The 23,361-nt window shown below is 48.6% G+C and overlaps 1 protein-coding gene across 1 annotated transcript in view; it reads left to right on the top strand.

The window, feature by feature from the left end:
* The first annotated feature begins 2,474 nt into the window (after positions 1-2,474).
* EBPL (EBP like) overlaps positions 2,475-23,361 on the top strand; it is a 39,096-nt gene continuing 18,209 nt past the window's right edge. The window contains exon 1 of the mRNA XM_004577671.2: positions 2,475-2,652. Within this exon, the coding sequence (XP_004577728.2) occupies positions 2,482-2,652 (171 nt within the window). The 5' untranslated portion in view covers positions 2,475-2,481. The remainder of the gene's footprint in view (positions 2,653-23,361) is intronic.

Here is a 23,361-nt window from a genome sequence, read left to right as displayed (position 1 = left end):
GATGAGTTGACAAAGTCTCCCACGGCTACTGAGGATGGGAGAGAGCCAACCCAGTGTGTTCTCAGAACAGCGACCACCCAGTGATGCTGGGAGGTCAGATAGCAGGCCAGGACATGCCCTTTAGCTGAGTGAAGGAGAAGGCACCCCAACCCTGTTAGCTTAGTGAAAACTGAACAAGATTGAAAGTGAAGGCAGCAGCTAGAAAGGTGTGAGGAGCAGTGGCAAAATGTCATGACAGTGGATTTAATCAGACTGTTTTTAGGTTGCACTTGTCCTGAAAGGACAGAGTAGCTGCTAAAGGATGATGCAGGGACAGTCTAGCTAAGAAAAGAGTTAGGCTGAATATCTAAGACAAGAGAACAGCAATCGCCCTCTTTATAAGTCATGGGCAAGAACAGGGCACACAGGTGGCAGGACTGGCCATACTGCCTCAGTATGCAGGTATTGGGCAATTAGTGTGTGCCAGACTCCTGTAGGTGTCAGGGACACAGCAGGAAACTAGCCAGTCACAAGCCCTGGCCTGTGGAGCTTAAGGCAGGAGTGACATTTCATGTGTAAACAAGGAAGATAATTTCGTGGCCATTAACTGCTATTCAAGGCCTGTATAAGGGAGTAACAAGAAGACTGTGCCAGCAATCTTTACTGTTATTATTAGTAGTAGTAGTAGCAGTGTTTAATTCATGTTTTTTAAACATTTCTGTCTTGGGCTGGCTGGTGGTGTGGCACCAGGAGTTAAGCATCTACTTGCAGTGCTGGCATTCCATTTGAATACAGGTTTTGTGTCCTGGCTGCTCTACTTCTGATCTAGCTCCCTGCTGATGTCCTGGAGAAAGCAGCAGAGGATGACCCAAGGCCCTGGGGTCTCCTGCTGTTCATGGGAGACCTGGATGGAGCTTTTGGCTCCTGGCTGTGGCTTGCCCCAGCCCTGACTGTTATGGCCGTGTGGTTTGTGAATCTGCAGATGGAAGACTGCCTCTCTCCCTTCCTCCCTCCCAGAAGCCTGCTCTCCCTCTGACTCTGTTAATGCTGCCTTTCAAATAAAGTGTCTTTTAAAGCTTTTTTAAATTATTATTAATTTGAAAGCAAGTGAGAGACCTTTTGTCCCCGGCTTCATTCCCCAGATGGCCACAACAGTGAGGGCTGGGCCAGACCAAACCCAGGATCCAAGAGCTTCATCTAGGTCTCCCACATGGATGGCAGGGGTCGCAGGGCTTGGGTCGTCCTCCACTGCTCTCCCAGGCACATTGGCAGGGAGCTGGCACAGAAATGGAGCAGGTGGCTGCTTACCTGCACACTGATGGCCTCACAGATACCCTGTTTAAGTGTACAAGTTAGTGTACAAGGCTCGAGAACATTTCCATACCCATTAAATGTCCCCTCCTCTGGTAGCCACCACTCTTGTGTTTCTAGGACTACTGTAGACGCCATTCAGGTGGAATCCTTTAGGTTCTTGTGACAGCTGTATTTCACTGACCTCACAGGGTTATTGAGAAATTAAAATACATATGGCAAAATGACTTGCTTTTCTTACTTGGATTAAGAAAAAAAAGATTTTAAGTATTTTATTAGGCAGATAAGAGATGGTAAGCATTAGCTGGAGCTGGAGCCTGGGTGGGAGCTCTCAGTGGTTTGGGCACAGAGCTCTGGCACTTACCAGCTAGGCTAACCACCCACTCCTACAATTTTAAGGAATGCAAATATGGAGCTCCGCGTGATGGCTCAGTGGCTAAATCCTCTCCTCGAAGTGTCAGATCCCATTTGACCTCATGTCCCTGCTGCTCCACTTCTGATTCAGCTCCCTGCTTGTGGCCTGGGAAAGCAGAGGACAGCCCAAAGCCTTGGGACCCTGCACCCAAATGAGACCAAGAGGAGGATCCTGGCTCTGGCTTCAGATCAGCTCAGCTCCAGCCTTTTTGGTCATTTGGGGAGTAAATCAGCAGTCTTTTCCTCTCTCCTTGTTTGTAAAATCTGACTTCCAATAAAGAAAAATAAATTTTTAAAAATAATGCAAATATGGTCAGAGTGGATCACAGGGCTCTAAAAAGTGTTGCTGCCTAAAAACGCGCTTTGCTCCCATCCTTCTGCCAAGACTCAAGCTTTAGGTCCCTGAATCGCTCCCGTGTGTATTGGCACAATTACCACCATCTGCACTTCCTAGCTTCAAGGTATTAAACCTTGCTCAAAAATCGAACTGTTCATCCAAAGGCATGGACCTACTGCCAATCCCTTTGCGCGTGGACTGGGGACAGGTCTGGTGGTGGCGGTCCAGGGAATTTGTTTAAGGATCCGTACTCCAGGAACCTTCAGCCTTGGGACAGAGCAGAGCCCTTGCGCTGCACCACACGGCCAGGATGCTGGCGGGAGGCGGAGCCCCGCTCCGGCCCGCCCCATCACGGAGTTCCTCCATCCCCGTGTGGCTCCGCCCTGCTCCGTCCGCCCTTTCTTGCTCCCAGCTTCTGCTACAGCAGGCACTGGGGAAGCATGGACGTCGGTTGGGAACTGGGGGCGGCGGCGAGCTACTCTCTGCTGCTATGCGCCGGTCTGCTGGTGGTGGGCTGCGCGCTGGGCCTGCGCCTGGGTCGCGGGCGGGGGCCGGCGGACCGCGGGGTGCTCGCTTGGCTCTGCTACGACGCCTTGGTGCACTTCGTGTTGGTAAGTACCATCGCCTCCGAACTCTGCTTACCCCACCTTCCTGGACCTGTGCCCCAAGAGGAACCGTGGGATGCCCATGGTGGTAGCTGCCACGTTCCTTGTAGTTCCTGTCGCTTGTCTGCTTGAAATGCCTGATTCCCAAAGCTGAGAAGCCAGAACTCCCGCCTCTCCACTTCTCAGGTTATTTGGATAACCTCGGAGGCCTCAGCCTTGGCCACTTGGTCTTTGTAACCTGGACGGAACTGTTAAGCTGAAAGTTGAGCTAGGAGGGGATGGCAAAGCCTCTGTCTCAAATTGAAGGCCGGCACCGACGCAGACAGGCCAGCCCGAGTGCCAATGGTGATCACCATTCAGCAGGGACTTTCTGGGCGCCAGGCACACTGCTGTTTGAAAGGCTGTCTGCCGCAGCACTCCTCACTCTGGCTACTAACCCGGGCCACCTGCGAAGTTTGCTTTCTAGTGCCGCACAGCTGGCGGTGATTCTGAGTTCCTTTAATCTGACTTCAAGGCCTGCACTCCGTGGTCAAATGCAGGCTTTAGGGAAATACTGTTAAAAGTGAACTTCCTGTGTTACCAGGAGGACCTGGAGGGAATTGTGTTGAATCGCCCTCCTCTACCATGTAGCCTGGCGTGTACACACACACACACACACACACACACACACACTCTCTCTCTCTCTCTCTCTCTCTCTCTCCCCTTAAAAAACTATGACACATCTTTTTTTTCCCCTCCAAATTTGACCTGGCTTTAATCTAGACAAACCTGTGGCTAATTGATGCCAAAGTTTATAGTATTGAGCAAGAGAAAGCAAAATTCCTGATGATCACCTGGCGGGGTGGATATTTGTCATCTGGCTCTGTGCCCAGAGTAGGTGTTGGGATGGTGACTTTCCTTCTTTCCTACAATATGTGCAAACATGACACAGTCACTGTTAGTATAGAATTTTTTTAGGGCCTGGTGCGATAGCATAGTGGCTAAATCCTTACCTGCCAACTGCCAGGATCCCATATGTGCACCGGTTTGTGACCCGGCTACTCCATTTCCCATCCAGCTCCCTGCTTGTGGCCTGGAAAAGCAGTCCAGGACGGCCCAAAGTCTTGGGACCCTGCACCCGCGGGGGAGACCTGGAAGTGGTTCCTGGTTCCTGGCTTCGGATTGGATCAGCTCTGGCCATTGAAGCCACTTGGGGGAGCATCCCATTGGACTCATGATCTTTCCATCAGTCTCTCCTCTCTTTAAATTTTTCTAATACAGATAAATAAAACTTTTTAAAAATTGCTTTTGAAAAAATGTATTTATTTATTCAACAGACTGAGGGAGTGAGAAGGAGAAATTGTTTATCTGCTGGTCCAGGCAGGTCTAGGCCAGGCTGTAGCCAAGAGCCAGAAATTGCTTCTAGGTCTCCCTCGTGAGGGACAGAGGCCTGGCTATTTGAGCTGCTTCTGCTCTCCTGGGCACTTCACCAGGAAAGTGCATCAGAAGCTGACTTAGTGGAGCACCCGCCAGCACACAGAATGCAGCAGCTTGCCCCTTCGCACCACTGTACTAATTCCTCTAGATTTGGGTTGTTTTTTTAAAGATTTATTTTATTTGGAAGGCAGGTGTTTACAGAGGGAGGGGAGACAGATTCAGTCCCCAAATGGCTGCAATGGCCAAAGCTGAACTGATCTGAAGCCGGGAGCTGCTTCCGGGTCTCCCACATAGATGTAGGGGACCAAGGACCTGCTGCTTTCCCAGGCCCAAGCAGAGAGCTGGAGAGGAGTTGGAGCAGCTGGGACACGAACCGGCGCCCATATAGGATCCCAGGCATGCAAGGTGAGGACTTTAGCCACTAGGCTACATGCTGTCCTACCCCTACCCCTTTTTAAAAGATTTATTTTGTTTTTATTGGAAAAGCAGATCAGATTTACAGAGAGAAGGTGAGACAGAAACAAAGATCTTCTATCTGCTGATTTGCTCACCAAATATCTGCAACAGCTGGGGCTGAGCTGATTCGAAGCAGGGAGCTTTTCCACGTCTAATGATGTGGGTGCAGGGTCCCAAGGCTTTGGCCGTCCTCTGCTGCTTTTCCAGGCTGCAAGCAGGGAGCTGGAAGGGAAGTGGAGCAGTCGGGACATGAACTGGAACCATATGGGATCCCTGCATTTGCAAGGTGAGAGTATAGCCATTGAACCATCACACCGGGCCCTCCCCAGCCCTTCTGACCTACCGTGTCCGAGACTAGATGACAGGACCACCTAACTGGGGAGAGGAATGCTGTCCAGAGGGGCCAAGAGGTCTGGCCATTTGTTGGCACGGGGTTAGATCCATTTTGTCAACTCACATTCAACACAATTTCTTTTTTTTTTTTTTTAAGATTGATTTATTTTTATTGGAAAGGCAGATGTACAGAGAGGAGGAGAGACAGAGAGGAAGATCTTCCATCCGATGATTCACTCCCCAAGTGAGCCGCAACGGCCGGTGCTGCACCAGTCCGAAGCCAGGAACCTGGAACCTGCTCCAGGTCTCCCACACAGGTGCAGGAACCCAAGGCTTTGGGCCGTCCTCGACTGCCTTCCCAGGTCACAAGCAGGGAGCTGGATGGGAAGTGGAACTGCCGGGATTAGAACCGGCGCCCATATGGGATCCCGGTGTGTTCAAGGTGAGGACTTTAGCCGCTAGGCCACGCCGCCGGGCCCCAACACAATTTCTTGCTTACGCTTCCATCAGTTTCCATAAACGCCCACAGCTTTGAGGATAGAAAACATCACGCAGTAGAAAAATGCAGCCCCGCTGACAAAAAGAAGGCAAGGGTATCCAGCGCTAGGATGTTGGCATCCCTCATCTCTGCTCCTGGAATTTCGGCCTTGGACCCTTGAGGCTTCGCCATTCCTGCCCCTGTGAATTCTGTCTTCTGCTCTGCCCTGCTTTTCTGACGCTGTCATCTCACTTTTGCTGTGGGAGTGGTACCCTCTCTCATCCCATGCTGCTGGGCTGGCTGAGTGAATTGCTGTTGGTTTAGCTGCATGTTGGTGTTTAGAGCTTAGACATGGTGCTGTTGCCTAACAACACCCAGACTAGTTAGAAGCATTTTTTGGAGCCCCCAAACGGTGCTTGCTTAACGTGCAGAAAGCCCACCGCTGATGTTGTGATGATGGAAAAAAGTAGATATGTATTGTAAAACACAGAGCAACGAATTGGGCAGTTACTGCTTCATTCCCAGGTTCCCGACGTAACCGGGGTAAAGATTCTCGAATGAGAAATATGTGATCAGCTCAAGTCCAAGTTCCTGGTTGGTCAGTGTATCTCATGGTCTTCCTTTGTTTGGTCGGCGGTGCTGTGCTTTTAAGGGAATTTTTGATGACCTGTGGGTACCAGCTTGAGCATTCTGTGAGGGTGGCAGCCACATTCTGCCCAGACCTGCAATTCCCCTGCACAAATCATTGCAGGACCACATTGGCCAGCAAGATTTCTTTCGCTTCTTCTCTTTTTTTCTTTTGATTGATTGATTAATTAATTAATTTTATTTGAGAAGCAGAGTTACAGAGAGAGAAGGAGAAATAGAGAGATGTTTCATGCCCTGATTCACTCCTCAAATGACTGCAGCAGTTGGAGCTGGTCTGATCTGACATCAGGAGGCAGAAGCTTCATTCAGGCTTCTGTGTGGTACAGGGGCCCAAGTGCTTGTTCCATCTTCTGCTGCTTTCCCAGGCAGATTCGTAGGGAGCTGGATCGGAAGTGAAGCAGCAAGGAATCAAACTGGCACCCATATGGGATGCTCGTGCATAATCAACTACACCACATACGCCACAGCACCGGCCCCCAAGATTCTGACCTATTGAAGAAGCAAATGATTCCTGGAGTCCAGTGATTGGAACTTTGTAAGGCTATCTGGATCACTCCCTTGAGTTCTTTTTTTTTTTTTTATGATTTGTGTATTTTTATTGGAAAGGCAAAATTAGAAGAGACAGAGATCTTCCATCCTCTGGTTCACTCCCCAGATGGACACCATGGCCAGAGTTGAGGCAGTCCAAAGCCAGGAGCCAGGAGCTTCTTCCTACTCTCCCACATGAGTGCTGGGGTCCAAGGGTTTTAGACTATCCTCTGCTAATTTCCCAGGTCACTAGCAGATAACTAGAAGGGAAGTGGAACAACTGAGACTGGTGTGAGACAGGCATCAATGTGAGATACTGGTACCACAGGTGGAGGATTAGCTTGCTATGCTGCTGCGCCGACCTCAAGTGAGTCCCTTGTAATAGAGGATAGGCAGGGACACTTGGGCTAAGGAAGGTTCGGTTTCAGTGCCAAATGGAAATACCATCAGAGAGCCATCCTATGAATGTGCCACCAGAGCTGTGGGTGGGCAGTCCTGGTGCTGGTGGGCAGAGTAGCCGTCAGTTTGTTAGTTCTGAGGTTATGGACAAGACAGCGTAAGTTACAGCTGTGACAGTGGGTGGGGCTGTCCATGTGCCCTGTCCTAGAGCTACAGTTTGTTTGTTAAGTCCTCATGCCCACAATCCCCGAGTGCCTGCCTGGGTCCCAGGTGCGCTGCTAGGTGTAAGCAGGAATGATGTCTCGGGTCCGTACTGCTGCAGTTTGTCCTTGTGGACTTGTGTAACTTCAGTGGAGGCAGTTCTTGCAGACAGGTTCCCAAAGGAGCTTAGGTATTCTGAAAAACAGTTGGCGTTTTTTATTTCTGACAGCAACAACCATAGAATGATTTCTCCTTTGTCCCTCTGGCTACTTGGATGCTCAGAAGCATGTTAAAACTCTGAAACAACAAAAAATGGTAGGTGTATACACGAGTATTTCAGAAAGTCCATGGAGAATAGAATTGAGAAATGAGTTTATTTTGGTTCCCAAAAAAACTGTTGAAATCCATGTGTATAAGGAGGGTTCAAAAGCTCATGGAGACATGCATCATGAGAAAGCTGTGCATGGAATTCAAAATTTTTTGTACCACAAATTATATTTTCATTCCATCATCCACAAACTCTTCTTATTTGAGTGGCTCAGAGCAAGAGAGACAGAGAACCCCCTTCTGCCAAATCTTCCCAGCCCCAAAAACCCCAACAAGCCAGGGCAGGTCTGAGCCAGGAATGGCGTCCTGATCTGACTCTGCCACCTGGGTGTTTGGGATCCAGGGGCCTCCTGAGCAGGTGCCTGGGGTTGGGAGCAGCAGCAGGACTTGAACCCAGGCATCATAGGGTTGGATGCAGATATCCCAAGCCACTTTTATTTTTAAATAAAATTTTTAAAAGATTGATTTATTTCTCTTGGGAAATCAGATTTACAGAGAGAAGGAGAGACAGAGAAAGATCTGTTTGCTGGTTCGCTCACCAAATTACCACAATGGCTAGAGCTGAGCCAATCTGAAATCAGGAGCCAGGAGCTTCTTCCTAGTCTTCCACACGGCTACAGGGTCCCAAGGCTTTGGGCCATCCTCGACTGCCTTCCCAGGGGACAAGCAGGGAACTGGATGGGAAGTGGGGCAGCTGGGATACAAACCAGCGCCCATATGGGATCCCAGCACATGCAAGGCCAAAGGACTTTAGCCACTAGGCTACCACACCGGGGCCACCCCAAGCCACTTAACTGCAATGCCTAATGCTGTGAACCTGTTGAAGTATCATTGCATATGTTGTTACTCAATTTAAATCCTTACTTAGTAATTTTTCATAACTGGTATTTTAAAGTTCTGCCATTTAGTTGAATGTTCTTGTTGTCACTGATTTAAAATCTTAAAAAAAAAAAAAAGATTTATGGGGAACAGCATAATGGCATGTGGGAATGACAGCTGCCTAGCTTATGAGTACCAGTTCCAGTCCCAGCTGTTCCATTTCCAATTTAACTCCCTGCTAATGTGCCTAGCAAACTAACAGAAGATGAAGCTAAAATGCTTGGGCCCCTGCACCTACATAGGAGACCCCGGAGAAGTTCCTGGCTCCTGTCTTCAGACCAGACCAGCCCCAGCTGTTGCAGCCTTTTGGGGAGTGAGCAAGCAGGTGGAATACCTCTCTCTCTGTCTCCCTCTCTGCTCCTGTAACTCTGCCTTTCAAATAAACAGTTTTAAAAAATGTATGTATGTGTTTATTGATTTGAAAGGCAGGGTGAGAGAGAAAGAAGAGAGCGAGAAAGAGAGAGAACTTGGATTTCTACCCATATGTCCACATCAGCCAAGTGTGAGCCAGGTGAAAGCAGGAGCCAGCATTCTATCTGGTTCTCCCACAGCTGTGGCTGGGACCGAGCCCTTGGGCTTCCCTGTGCTGCCTTCCTGGGTGCATTACAGGAAGCTGCATTCGATGAGAACTGACGCCCTGCTGTAGAATGGGAGTGTTCCGAGCAGCAGCTTAACCCACTGTCAAACAGCCCGCCCCAGCCTAAAGCTGTATGAAGAGGAAATGGGTCAGTACTTCAAAGGGTTTGGATAGATTTGATTTCCTCTTAAATGAAAAAAAATTCCAGGGGCAATATTTCATCCCGTTTTTGCTTCCTGACTCTAAACACAGTTTATCACTTTTATGTGTCTTCCTCTCCCTGGTACCTGCTATGGTGCCTAGTTTTTAGGAGCTGTTCATGTAATTATTAATACTAAGTGAAGGACTATGTATGTTACACTTTTGATTTATGGTAGTTGTCAATCACATTTAAGCATCAAATTTTTCAGAGACCTAAAATTTATATGTTAGAGTCTTTTAAAATAAAGATTATTTAAATTGTTTTCTTGATCATTGTAAAATAAATTACATTTACATATGTAAAAAGAAGACAAAGTTATACAGAGATAATTATTGCTGGTATTTTAGAGAATAGGGTCAATTCCAGGATTTATATAAAAATATATGTCTAAATACATAATTTTCTTAGCACTTTTCCTCAGAAATACACTATGCATTGCTTTTTTTTTTTTTTTTAAGTTTTTTTTTTCCCCCATTGGAAAGGCAGATTTACAGAGAGGAGATACATAGAGGAAGATCTTCCATCCGATGATTCACTCCCCAGGTGGTTGCAATGGCTCAAGCTGTGCCGATCCAAAGCCAGGAACCAGGAGCTTCTTCCAGGTCTCCCACACTGGTGCAGGGTTCCAAGGCTTTGAGCCGTCCTCGACTGCTTTCCCAGGCCACAAGCAGGGAACTGGATGGGAAGTGGAGCAGCTGGAAATCAAACTGGCATCTATATGGGATCCCAGCACATGCAAGGCAAGGATTTAGCCACTAGGCTGTTTTGCTGGGCCCTTGTCATTCTTTTTAAAAAAATATATTTAATTATTTTATTTCTGTAAAAGGCATAGTGACAGAGAAAGAGACCTTCCATCTGTTGGCTCACTGCCCAAATAGTAGCAGGGGTTGGGGTTGGGCTGAAAGTCAGTCAGGAACCCCAGCTGGGTCTCCCACAAGTCTGGCAGGGGCCCCAGGACCCAGGCCATCTTCCACAGCCTCCCCGGCACATTAGCAGAGAGCAGGATCTGAAGCAGAACAGCCAAGACTCAGATAAGCCCTCTGATGGGGATGCTGGGGTTGCAGGCTGCATCTTAACCTGTCACACCATAGACCCAGGTTGTGCTACTCATTCTTTTTCATTTTTAAAAAAGATTTATTTATGTGAAAGTATGTGGATATGTGTGATTGACAGGCATCATTCTTCTGCCTCTATGTGAATCCATCTACTGATCCACAGTCGCTGCACTGGGCTGGGTAGAAGCTAGGAGCAGGAGCTTCGTCCGGTCTCCCACATGCAGGGCCCAAGCACTGGGGCTACCCTCTGCTGCCATCCCAGTTGCTCTAGCAGGAAACGGGGTTAGAAGTGGAGCAGCCAGGTCTGGAATCCGCACCCTCATGGGATGCCAGCTTTCCCTGCTAGGTGAGACTAGTCCCAATATTCTTTGTTGTTTTGCCATTGATGTATGCTTTATGACTTCCCTACTGCTGTCTCTTGAACACCCGCGAACTTTAAATAAGTGCAGAGGACCTCACTGTAGCTCATGTGCAATTTGTTCAGTCCGTGCTTGGTGCAGACTCCTCTTCATGACTGGCCACTCTGGAGAATGCTCTGTGTGCCTTATCACAGGGCTATTGCTGGCAGTAGAATTGTTGGAGCTTGGGCCTGGCACAGTAACTCAGCAGCTCAAGTCCTCACCTCACATGTGCCAGGTTCCCATATGGGCACCGGTTCTACTCCCGGCAGCCCCACTTCCCATCCAGCTCCCTGCTTGTGGCCTGAGAAAGCAGTCAAGAATGGCCCAAAGCCTTTTCCCCTGCACCCATGTGGGAGACATGGAAGAGGCTCCTGATTCCTGGCTTCAGACTGGCGCAGCTCCAGCTGTTGCGGCTGCTTGGGGAGTGAATCAATGGACAGAAGATCTTCCTCTCTGTCTCTCCTCCTCCATATATATCTGACTTTACAATAAAATTTTTTACAAAGAATTATTGGAGCTAAATAAAGTCGATGTTTTGTTTTTAACTTTTATTTACTTATTTTTATTTCATTTGAAAGGCAAAGGGACCCAATATGATGGCTCAATTAGCTAATCCTGCCCTTCCAAGTGCCAGGATCCCACATAGCTACCAGTTCATGTCCTAGCTACTCCACTTCCTCTCAGACTCCCTGCTTGTGGCCTGGGAGAGTTGAAGAGGATGGTCCAAAGCGTTCTTGAGCAACCTGGAAGAAGCTCCTGGCTCCTGGCTATGGATTGACTCAGCTGCCGCCATTGTAGCCATTTGGGGAGTGAACAAGTGGATGAAAAATCTTTCTCTCTTTCTCTGCTTTCTGTAAATCTACTTTTCCAGTAAAAATAAGCTTTTTTTTTGAGAGAGAGTTCTTATTTTAAAAAAGATTTTTTAAGATTTATTTTTTTATTCTTACTGGAAAGGCAGATGTACAAAGAGAAGGAGATATAGAAAGATCTTCTGTCTGCTGGTTCACTCCCCAAGTGAGCTGAGCCAATCCGAAGGCAGGAGCCAGGAGCCTCTTCTGGGTCTCCCACATGGACACACTATCCCAAAGCTTTGGGCCGTCCTCGACTGCTTTCCCAGGCCACAAGTAGGGAGCTGGATGGGAAGTGGAGCAGCTGGGACACAAATTGGCGCCCATATGGGATCTGGGCTCATGCAAGGTGAGGACTTTAGCCACTAGGCTACTGCACCAGGCTCAAAAATAAAATAGGTCTTTAAAAAAAAGAATAGAAAGGCAAAGAAGTGAAAGCAAACATTAACAGTTCACTCCTCAAATGTCACAAACAGCTGGGTCTGGGCTAGAAACCTAGAGGTCCTTCCATATGGGTGGCAAAGACCCGTGTACTGGTGCTAACACCTGCTGCCTCCTCAGGTGCATAGAAGCAGGAAGCTGGATGAGAGGTGAGGTGTCCGGGACTCTAACCATGCACTGTGGTGTGGGATGCAGGCAGCCTACCCGCTGTGCCAGAGGGGCACCCCTGAAGGCAGTTTTTGAATCCTTCAGGAAAGGAGTACCCATTTCTGTTCCCACTGACTACTTTCTCTGTACCGTGGCAGTGCTAGGTATCAGCCTTATATCACATCCATCCTTCACTCCACTTGAGATCTTCTTGGTCTGCGCTGTCTACAGCCACTGTGGCGGGGACCAACTCTGCCTCTGCGCTCAGCCAGGGGACCTTGGCTCTCAACTCCTGCCCCAAGTCTGCTGGAGGTTGTTGGGGCTTGAGACCCTCAGAGCCCCAGGGTGAACTTTGACAGGTGGATTTTGGGAGTGCTGGATAAGATCTCCCCGGAGATGCGGAAGTTGGCATAGCCGCACCTTGCAAGCGTCAGGAGCCGTCAGCTGGCTTGTGACAGAGCGGTGTTAGCAGATGACCCAGTTCAGTGGTGCAGTCTGATGTTTTAGGCACCCTGCTGTATCTTTTCCCATTGCCCTCCACTGCCTCACTGGGACAGGGAGCCCTGTAGACAGGCGAGCATACACTCTTCTGCTTCCTGTGAGAAACGAGTCACAGTGTCCTCCTTACCACTCTGCTATAGCCAGGAGTCCCTGAACCAACCTTGCAGCACCAGGCTACTTCTCAACAACAACAAATCAACACCATTGGAATAGATAGCTCTTGATCTCTTTAAGGCAAATTTTAAAACAGAGATTCAAAGTCCAAAAGCATGTATAAGGAGATAGGAGTTTTGCTGTTTAAGATGAATTGTGTGAGAAACTGGTCCGTCCTTTCTTTTTCTTAAATTGACATACATTGGCTTGGCAAGCTGCTGACTGCTAGGAAATTGCACTTATGTCATTTGGGAGTCTCTGTCTTTTGCAGGGTCTCCTAAAAGCCCAAGAGGCTCAGGTGCTTCCCCAAAGAGGGGTTTTTTTACTGTGTTGGCTGACAGCCCTGTTGAGGTAGCCTACACATTCTTGAAGTTCTGCTTGCTTTGCTGTTTCTGTGCAGGCATTGAGAGAGGAATCTGGAGCCTGGGATCCTGTAGTTTTGATGCCTTCATTTGTTTCAAGCAAGATCCTGTAGTTTTATTTTGCCACAAGGCTATTCATCTTGTCCTTATTGATCTATAAGAAGAGTTCGTGTTGGTAGAAATAGTTGCAAACAAGCCTGGCTTGGTAGCCCAGCAGCTAAAGTCCTCACCTTGCGTGCACCAGGATCCTATATGGGTGCCAATTCTAATCTCAGCAGCCCGGCTGCCCATCCAGCTCCCTGCTTGTGGCCTGGGAAAGCAGTCGAGGACGGCCCAAAGCCTTGGAACCCTGCACCCACGTGGGAGACCTGGAAGAAGCTCTTGGCTCCTGGCTTTGAATCGGCGCAGCTCTGGCCACTGCAACCACTTGTGGGGTGAATCATCGGATGGAAGATCTTCCTCTCTGTCTCTCCTCCTCTCTGTGTATCTGACTTTCCAATAAAAAATAATTAAAAAAAAATAGTTGTAAACACTTTTTTGGGGGAGAAAGTGTTATTCCAATCCCAATTGTTGATTTCATCTGTTCTTAATCTATTTGCTAGAAATTCTCTTTGTCATATGTATAGATAATTCAAAAGGTTTGTGAAAAATGGAATTATAAGATGATTTTGGCCCAATTTTTTTTAAATCCATGCATAAATTTTTTTCTACAAGATGCATCTTCCAGGAACTTTTGGAAGTCCCCTGGTATACATGGATTTCAAAAATTTATATACCCAAATAAGCTTATATTTTAACTCTGTTTTTGATGAACTTTTTGAAATTTCCTTGTATGTAAATGTTCTATATGCATTAATATATGCAAGGGTTTTTAAATTTAGTTCTCTCTTTTAAAACTTTTATTTTTCGTGATGTTTACATAGTTGATTGAGGTAGTAAGGGTCAAGGGTTAGGGGAAGGTGGGTGAGATCATTGTTTACACATTCTCTTTTTTCTGCTTATCTGGGGGAAGGAAGAGATAAGAGGAGAAGCTGCACCCACTCTCCCAGCTGCCTCAGTGCTCAGGTATGGGGAACAACCACCCACTGCCATTTCAGGGTCTCCGGTATGGAGCATGCTCCAAGGGTTCTGCTCAAGTGGTTTTGAGAGTTTTTGAAATGCTGTCCATCTCACAACTCCAAGGGTGAGGAAATCCTTCCAAGGTTCACTGGCTGACATAGTCCACTTTAGAGTCTGTTCACTTAGATATTTGCTTGGCTGGGGTAGTTGACCAATTTGTTCTGCACTCCTTTCTCTGTTATGGCACCAGATGTCCTCTGCAGTCTCCAGTGGACTGCCATATCCTCCATCTGGGTATGCTGTCCACTGCTCCGTCTAAGCCACTGAGGAGGCCCAGTTCTGACACATGCACTCCACAGTCAGACCACAGATCCTGCGATTCCCCCCATGTTTGGATTTCTGAGTCCAGAGATTCAGTTGGGGGGATCCCCAAAGAAACCTCATCTGAAGTGATCCCAGACATGACTCTTATGTATTTTTGCCAGTTTGGGGTCCAGCTCAGTTCATCACCCACATCGGCCTATGCACACACTCGTAGTTGCAATTGCTGGGTCAGTTCTGTCTTTAGCCCCATCACTTATGTAAACTAGTGGATGCTAAGGGCCAGCCCAGCCCTGCCCACCACATACTTGGCTCTCATGTACACCGTCAGGAGCTGCAGCCTAATTGGAACAATCCCTGTAACCCCCACCAGACCAGTCCCCAACCCTGGTTTCTGTGCTTGCCAATATGTACAGCAAACTATTCCAGTCTGTCCCACATCCCATTTAGCTCTCATACGCATCAATGGGTGTTGAAACCTAGCTGAACCCAACCAACCCCACTATCCAGCCCACAATCCTGCTAGTGGGTACAACCACCTGTCTAGCTAGGCCCATCTCCAGCCCTGGCTCTCATGCTCAATGGTGGGAGTTGCAACTTATCAGAGAGGTGCCTATAGTTTCCCTACTGGGCCCCCTCCCAGTCCTTGATCTTGCACTTTCCAGGTGGTTCTGTAGTGTAGCTTGACAGGATTTGCCCCTAGTCCTAGCACTTGCCAGCTGATGCTGTGGCAAAGACCAACCAGCCTGCCCTTACTCTAGCTCATGCATGCACCAGTGCGTACAGTCAGTTAGCCCAGCCTGCCTCTCCCCCTAACAGCTCACATTCAGGTCAACAGGTGTTGTAGCCCTGCCTGGCCTGGTCTGCCCCCAATCCCATTTCTCATGCTCACCAGTAGGAGCAGTGGCCAGCAGGGGAGCCCCCTGCAGCCCTCCTCCCAGGCTCATACCCCACCCCACTCGTCTCAGGTGTGATGGTGGGAGCTGCAGTCCTGTCTGGCACGACCCACCTCATTTGCCGGTGTGCTTCACCCTGGCTCAGCCAGCCTGCCCCCCAGTTCTAGCTCATGCTGGTGGGAACAGCAGCCTAGTCCAGCCCATCCAGCCCCTATCCCAGCCCTAATGTGAACTGGCTGGTGTTGCAGCCTGACCCAGCCTGTCCTGCACCCCATTCTGGTTCTTGGATCTGCTTGTGGGTGTTATGAACTGGTCCAGCCTGGTTTGCCCCAGACATGTGCTACATGTGTGCTGGCAGGTACTATAAATATGGTCTGGTCTGGGATGCTCCCATTCTTGGTTCTTGGACTCACCTGCTAGGACTGTGTCCTGACAGAGGAGTTTCTCAAGCTCTTCTATCAGGTCTTCTCCCAGTGACAGATCTTGTACCCAGCAGTGGGTCCTTGGCCCAGCCTGACAGTCCACCTCATGTCCTGGCAGGAACAATGGCCTTACCCAACTGGCCCACACCCATTCTAGTTCTTACTGTTGGTTGCTACAGGCCAGCCACACCTGATGCATGCCCAGACACAGCTGTTGCATGGTTCATCAGAGGCAGAGACCTAGCCCAGTCCATCCCACAACTACACTGGCTCTCACAAGCACCAGTGGCTGCTAGAGTCTAGCCCAGTGTGGTGCACCCCAGACCCAGTCAACACCTGTGCTAAGGAATACTGTGGTCATGTCCAGCCCAGATTGCTGCCTCCATTCTGGCTCTTGTGCTCATCAGTGGGAACCACAACCCAGCTGAGGTGTCTCCTTAGCTCCCCAAGCAGGCCTGTTATCAGCCACAGACCTTGTATATACCAGTGCTTGCTTCAACCCAGTTCAGCACAGCCCATCCCCCATCTTGGGCTTTGCCATTAGATGCTGCAGCCTGAGCTGTCCCAGCCCACCTCCAGTCCCAACTTTCGCTGGTGGGTGCTGCAGGCTAGCCCTACCCAGTCTGCTCCCATCCCTGGCTCATGCAAACCAGTGCATGTGTTAGCCTGTCCTAGCATGACCTGCACTCCAGCATGGCTCCTGCACATGCCAGTGGGCTGAGCTTACCCTGGTTCTGCCTGGTTCACCCCTCTCCAGAACCAACCTATACACTTGTCTACAGGAGGGGCTACCTTACCTGGCCTGACCAACACCTAGGCCTGAACCACATGCTCACCAATGGAGCTATGGCCCACCAGAGGTGTTTCCCAAGTTTCCTCACCAGGCCTACTCCCAGACCCAGATCTCACATATGCCAGCAGGTGCTAGGCTCTTACCTGGCATAGCCTTGCCCTCTCCATGTTGGCCTTTGTGTATGCTGGTGGATGTTGCTGCCTGTCTCGTCCCATATCCTATTCTTGGGTGTGCCTGCAGATGCTGTAGCCTGTACCACCCCCACCTGTTCCCACCCCAGTACCCATGAGTTTTGGAGAGCCCATGGTCATACCTTGCTCAGCCCATCACTATCCCCAGCTCTTAAGCTAACCAGCAGAAGTTGCAATTCCACAGGGGTGAGCCCACACATCCCCCACAGAATCTCCCCCAAGACCTGGTTCTCTTTTGTGCTAGTTAATGTCATGGCCCAGCCTAACCATTACCCATTCCCTGTTCTGACTCTCCCTAGCAGGGTCCCTGTACCCAGGAGCTCATGGATTCCCCAGCCCAGCCTTCTGCAACCCAGTTTTCTGGTGAGGTGGTGTGCTGGCCTGGAATTCATCCTGCCTGCCAGTGTCCCAAGCTCCTGGTATGTGTGCTGACCTGGGACCCTTCCCCTCCACACACCCAAGTTCCAGGCCTATTCAAAGTTCCCCAAGCCTGGTCCACCAGCATACCAGGCTAGCATGTTAATCTCGGATTCTCCACTCCCTTCTCCCTACCCTGCCCAGGACCAAGAACCTGAGGAAATCCCCAAGCTCACTCCATCTACCTGGACATGAGCTCCCAGGTACCCACATGCCCTGCCAGTGCTATCCCACTAGCTCCTTACAGGCCTCACCCCCAGGCTCCTTTGAGCCAGCCGCTCCTGGCTGCACCGATGCAGGAATGGCCAAAAGTTAGTTCTCTTTTCTGGATTATTTGGCTTTAGTTCTATGCACACTGCTGTTATGTTAGTATTATGCTATCTTTATAGCTGATAAAGTAAATTTCTCCCCACTGTTCTTTTACAAACAGTTCAAGATTTATTGCATTTCCTTCCAGATGAACCATGGGTTTAATTCACCAAGTTATGATACTTGATATTTTTGATTTGTGATTTTCTTGGACTTATAGATGAGTTTAAGACAAAATGATATCTTTTCCCCCAAGATTTATGTGTTTACTTGAGAGACAGAGTTACAGAGAGAGAGAGAAGGAGAGATACACAGAAGGAGAGAAAGGTTTCCATCTGCTGGTTTGCTTTCCAAATGGTTACAGTCGACTAGCGCAGAGACAGCCTGAAGCTAGGAACTTCTTCCAGGTTTCCTACACAGGTGCAAGGACCCAAACACTTGGGCCTTCTGCTTTCTCAGATGTATGAAGAGGGAGCTAGGTCAGAAGTGTTATCTAGACACAAGCCAGCATCACTACGGGATGTTGGCATCACTTAACCCACTATGCCATAAGGCCAGGTCCAGATGGTATCTTTTCATGCAGAGTCTACCCGCGTAAGTCCAGGGTGGGTCCCAATTTGTTTAAAGCGTCTGTTATATAGACTCTTAAAGTTTGTTTCTAGATGTTTTACAGTTATCTGTTTGAACAGATCATTGTTACAAGTGAAAGCTGTTGAGAAACAGATCTGCCTTTGAACAGGAAGTTGCCACTTTTCTAATTTCCTTTTCCATACATCCACCAGTTCTATTGAGTTGTCATGACCAAACATTAACATATACCCATTTTGTACACAGTTGGGTGAATCATGGTCATTGCACAGAATTATGCAACAAACATCACAATCACAGCCTACAACACTTCCAGCTTAAAAAAAAAACACTTCCTCATGCCCTTGCACATGATTCTGACCTTGCATTTATTACTATTTTCAGGATTTCTGCAGCTCTTGGTCATCCACCCTCTGCTAGAAAACATTGAATGAATACAACCTTTCCAAAATGAAATAGTTCGAATGGCTATTTTTTAAATCTTATTTTTACTTGAAATTAGTCTCCTGGGTCAGGGTTGCGGTTCAGCATGTTAAGCTCCCATATTAGAGTGCTGTTTCATATCCTGGCCGTTCTGCTCCAAATCCTGCTCTCTGCTAATATGCCTAGCAAAGCAGCAGAAGATGACTTGGGCTCTTGGGCCACTTCTACCCATGTGAGAGACCCAGATGGAGTTCTAGGCTCCTAACTTCAGCTTAGCCCAGCCTTAGCTGTTGCAGCCATTTGTAGAGTGAGCCAGCAGATGGAAGATCTGCCACACTCTCTTGCTGTTTATCTCCCTGTCACTCTACCTTTAAAATAAGTAAATCCCCCCCCACAAAATGATCTCTTTAGGACTTACTTACTAAGCCTAATTTTGCCTTCTGCATGCCCCAGAGGAAAGCAAAGTCCTCTGGCACTCAGCAGCAGCACCAGTGCGAAAGCCTGGGCCGTTGCTCAGCGCTGTTGCTGTCCTTGTCACAGACCGGCACAGCTGCTACAGGTAGCCTCTTTCATGCACTGACGGTGACCACACACTCCCAGAAGAGTTCCATTGGGCAGCTTTTGGTTACTACAGTGAAATGCCTGAGGAAGCTACAAGAAAAGGGAAGATGGGTTTAGGTAGCTCATGGATTTAGAGATTCACACTCCAGAATCAGTCACTCCCTAGCGAGGGTAGTGGGTGACAGTGTAGGGGAGCACATGGGAGGCAGGCTCACCCAGCAAGCCCGGAAGCCCAGAGAGTGGCTGGGCCCAGCTTCCCTGAGCACACCTGTGGTAACCCACAGCCCTCCCACTGGGCCTGCCTCCTGAATGCTGTAAATGGATTGTTTCTAATTTCTTGATAACTTAATGACTTTGAGATCAAGTTCAGCATGAATTGGGAGCCAAATCCTATGCCAAACCTAATGAGGTCTGGCCATCTGGCCATAATTCTGAAAGCGTAGGGGAAGGAAGTGTATGGATTTTGGTGTGTAACATGTGTACCTTTGAACAGCAGCTTTGTGGTTTAGCAATTGTGAAGCCTTGGGCAGTGCCCCTTGCCCAATCCTTTGTGTAAAGAAGAGGGAAAGGCGGTAAGGAAACTTTTTGTTTCCTCATCTGTCAAATATGGAAGCGGTATTTTCCTCGAAGGATAAGGAAGCTTGCTTGAAGCTCCGGCACTGAGGGCGGTGCCTCTCAAAGTTCCACATGTGCATGCTCACCCAGGCGTCGGGCAAGATTCTGCACTGGCAGCAGGCTCGCAGGTGGCTGTGGATGAGGAGTGCAAGTGTGTGGCATAGACCAGTAAGCGGACTTGCTCTCTGTCTCCTCTACGGTCTGCTCACCTTACTCCCCACTTCTTCTCTGAGAGACAGAACTCACATCCACTGGTTCCCTCCTCAAATGCTGGCAATAGCCAGACTCAACCAGACTGAAGCCAGTACCAGGGATTGCAGCCAGGTCTCCCCAGTGGGTAGCAGGGCCCCAAGGACTTGGACCATCTTCTGCGCCTTTTCAGGTACCTGAACAGGGAGCTGGATCAGAAGCGGAGCAGCCAGGTGCCAGCATGCGATGCCAGTATCTCAAGTATTAGCATAGCCCATAGCACTGTTTTTTAAAATTTTTTTCTTTTATTGCCTTTTGCTTTTTTGAGAGAGAGAAAGACCTGTCATTCATTGATTCACTCATTGCGCACCATGGTAAGGCTAAGTAAGCCAGGCTGAAGCTGGGAGCTGAGAACTGTCACAGTCTCCCACACAGGTGGCTGGAATCCGGTTACCTCCAACTCCCTGTGGCTTCCACGGCATTCCTTTGCAGGAGCCTCAACTCGGGAACTGGGACTGGGAATTAAACCTAGAGACTCTACTGTGGGGTCCCAGCTAGTGGCTTAATCTGTATGCCAAACACCTGTGCTCTCCCCTCGAGAGTGTTTTTGAGAGAGGTTTTCCAATGACTAAATACTAAGCTGCTGTGATGTGGGACAGACAGACCCCATGTGAGTGACTCCTCTAGTTCTGAAAGGGCCAGCATGGGCCACGGTGGCTGTTAGGTGACCTCATCTGTTGGGGCATGTCCTGTGCAGTGAATGTTGTCATCTCATCTCGCTGCGGCTGGCAGTGAACATTTCTGATGTCCCCAAAGCTGTGTCATCCACAGCCATGAGAGGCTGCTGCTGCTCATCCTTCCAGAAGTAATGGCACGAACTGCTACTGTGCTGGCCATGGAATTGGGCCGAGATGGCAAGCCCAATGTGAACGTGGGGAGCGGTGCTGACAGGGTGCACCTGCTGCCCCCACTGCATTTCCGAAATCCTGAATGCTACACTGCGTTCTCCGCTTCTTCATTCAAACATGCTGAAAAAAGATCCCACAAACACATCCCAACAGTCTCAACTCATGTTCTTTTTTATTCCCATGAAGGGCTGTTTTTCTGCTATATTATAAACCAGTCATTTGTTTATAAATGGCGGGATCTGGAACAGCTTGAACCAGTTGTGTGATCTGAGTTCTGCGTGTAGGTTTCTTCACGTCTATCAAATCTGCTATTAAAATCACATGCCCCGGGACAGGCATTCGGCCTAACTGTCAGGACCCATGCTAGGACATCCGTGTCGCACGCATAGCAAGGTGTCAGGAACTGAGTGCCAGCTCTCTCATTCCAGCTTCCTGCAGGTGCAGACCCTGGAGGTGGCAGTGATGGCTTGGAGTATTTAGACACCTTTGTTCTGTGTGTATGGGAGACCTCGGGACTGCGTCCAGCTCAGCCCTGTCTGTCTATGTATATACAAATATATTTTTAGTTACTTTATAATTTTAAAGGCATAGTTACAGAGAGATGAGGCGAGAGAGAGAGAGAATCTCCCTTCCGCTGGCTTACGCTTCAAATGACAGCAACACCTACCGCTGGGCCAGCCTGGAGCCAGAAGCCTGCAGCTTCTTCCTGGTCTCTCATCCTCTGCTGCTTTCTCAGGTGCCTGAGCAGGAAGCTGGGTTGGAAGTGGAGCAGCAGGGATTCAAACTCATACCCTCATGGGATTCCAGAGTTGCAGGCGGAGGCTTATCTTGTTGTATCACAATACAATGCTGTATACCTTTGGGTTACTGGTTATTTAAATAAAGAAGAACTTGAAGGAAAAGGAACTATGGTTTTCCATATTGTTTCTTTTCTTTCTGTGTTGTCATTTTCAGTATACGTGGTTAACTGATACAGGGAAGGAATACAAGTTGGAAAGAGTCTGTTAGGGTTCCTAGGTTATTAGTGTTTCTTAGACTTCCATTTACTTCCTTCTTTGTTGGTTCTCTCATTGTAGGTCTTTTCTGACAACAACCTAAAATTGATCCTGTTTGTGGGAAATAGAGCATGAGCATTTTCACAGGCAATCACATTTTTGTTGAAAAAATGTTTTGGCTTTGTTTATTTGAAAAGCAGCTCAGAAAGGAGAGATTTACAAAGAGAGGAAGATCTCCCATCTTCTGGAGCTGGACCTGGCTGATGCCAGGAGCCAGGAACACAGTTCAGGTTTCTCACATGCGTAGTAGCAACCCATGTACTCAAACGATCATCTGCTGCCTCTCAGGTTGCACGTTAGCAGGAAGCTGGAAGCAGGAGCAGGCCCAGAAATCAGCTCCAAATAATTTGGCATGAGATACAAGAGTTAGTGCCTCAATGACATGGATATAGTTCAGTCACATTTCAGAATATCCAATAGGAATATTCCTGTATTTTCAGACCAGATTTCCTGATACACAGCCTTACAATGTTTTAAATAAACAAACACTAGGGAATTTTCTCCATCACCCTCTGGGTTAAGAATAGAAAAACTAACAGCAAAGAGAAAGTATTTTAACTCTTAACTACATAATAGCATAAACATGGAAAGTTCCTTGGAGCAGCCCACATGATATAACATCACTTGTTTCTAGTGATTGGGATTGGGAGTCAGGAGGGTGTCTTGTTCCTCATCCAGTACCTTTTCCATATAGTAAGTTAGCCTTCAATGACAACACTGGAAGGAAGTTGAAGAGAAGAGTAAAAAACATGCTAGTCTGTCAAAGCACTGGGCATGTGGGGACCACAGAGGGCGGGCAGGAGAGCAGAGGGGCTCTTGTCTGCAGGTGTCTCCACCAACCAGAGCCAGGAGGGCACCTGGGCTGGCATTGTGCTGCCCAGTCACTGACCAACAGGACACAGGCAATTTCAACAGGGAGTGTTGCTCATGAGAGTTCTGTCTTTTTCAGTCATGGCTGTCGACTCTCCTTCATTTTCATCCTTTTTCTGCAAGTGCTGGTTTGAAAGCTCTGTGGGGAGCTGCCAAATTCAAACATGAAAACTCCCATTGGCTCCCAGAAGGTCATGCTTGGTCAACTGTAGAATGTCACCACCTCCCAGCAGGCTAAAGTCCACTACCTGTGTTTTATTGCAGTGTGTCTGTCCATCTGTCTGTGTGTATAGGGCCGGCCTTTTCCAGTGCTGTTACAATGTCTTCTGCCTGCAGAAGGGAAGCAGGTTTGCCCTGTGGCTTATGGAGGCTCCAGTAACCAGGGGAGGCACAGTAGCACTGATGTCTGAAATGCCAATCTCTGTGTCTGTGGGGAAGAAAGCTGGGAGGGTTTGCTGTTGGGGTGCATCCTACCTGCCCCTCTTCCAAGTTCCGCCTTCCCAGTTGCAGCAGCCTCCTACATCCTGCCCTTTACTGCTGATCCAGCCCCACTCAGCTGATCCTGGAAACCTCAGGACCCTTGCTGAGCTCAGACTTGAATTTGAGTCTCGGTTGACTGGATCTTGACCATGCACTACAAATGAAGATATTTAGCACTAATCTCCTTCCCTGATGATTCAGCGGGTGAATGGGAGCTTTTCACTCTGGAGCCTGTAATTTATTTCAAGAGGGAAATGAAAAGCATC

Source organism: Ochotona princeps, chromosome 12 (assembly GCF_030435755.1).
Source record: "Ochotona princeps isolate mOchPri1 chromosome 12, mOchPri1.hap1, whole genome shotgun sequence".
In the NCBI taxonomy this organism is placed as follows: domain Eukaryota; kingdom Metazoa; phylum Chordata; class Mammalia; order Lagomorpha; family Ochotonidae; genus Ochotona; species Ochotona princeps.
This window is presented reverse-complemented; position numbering and strand designations above follow the sequence as displayed.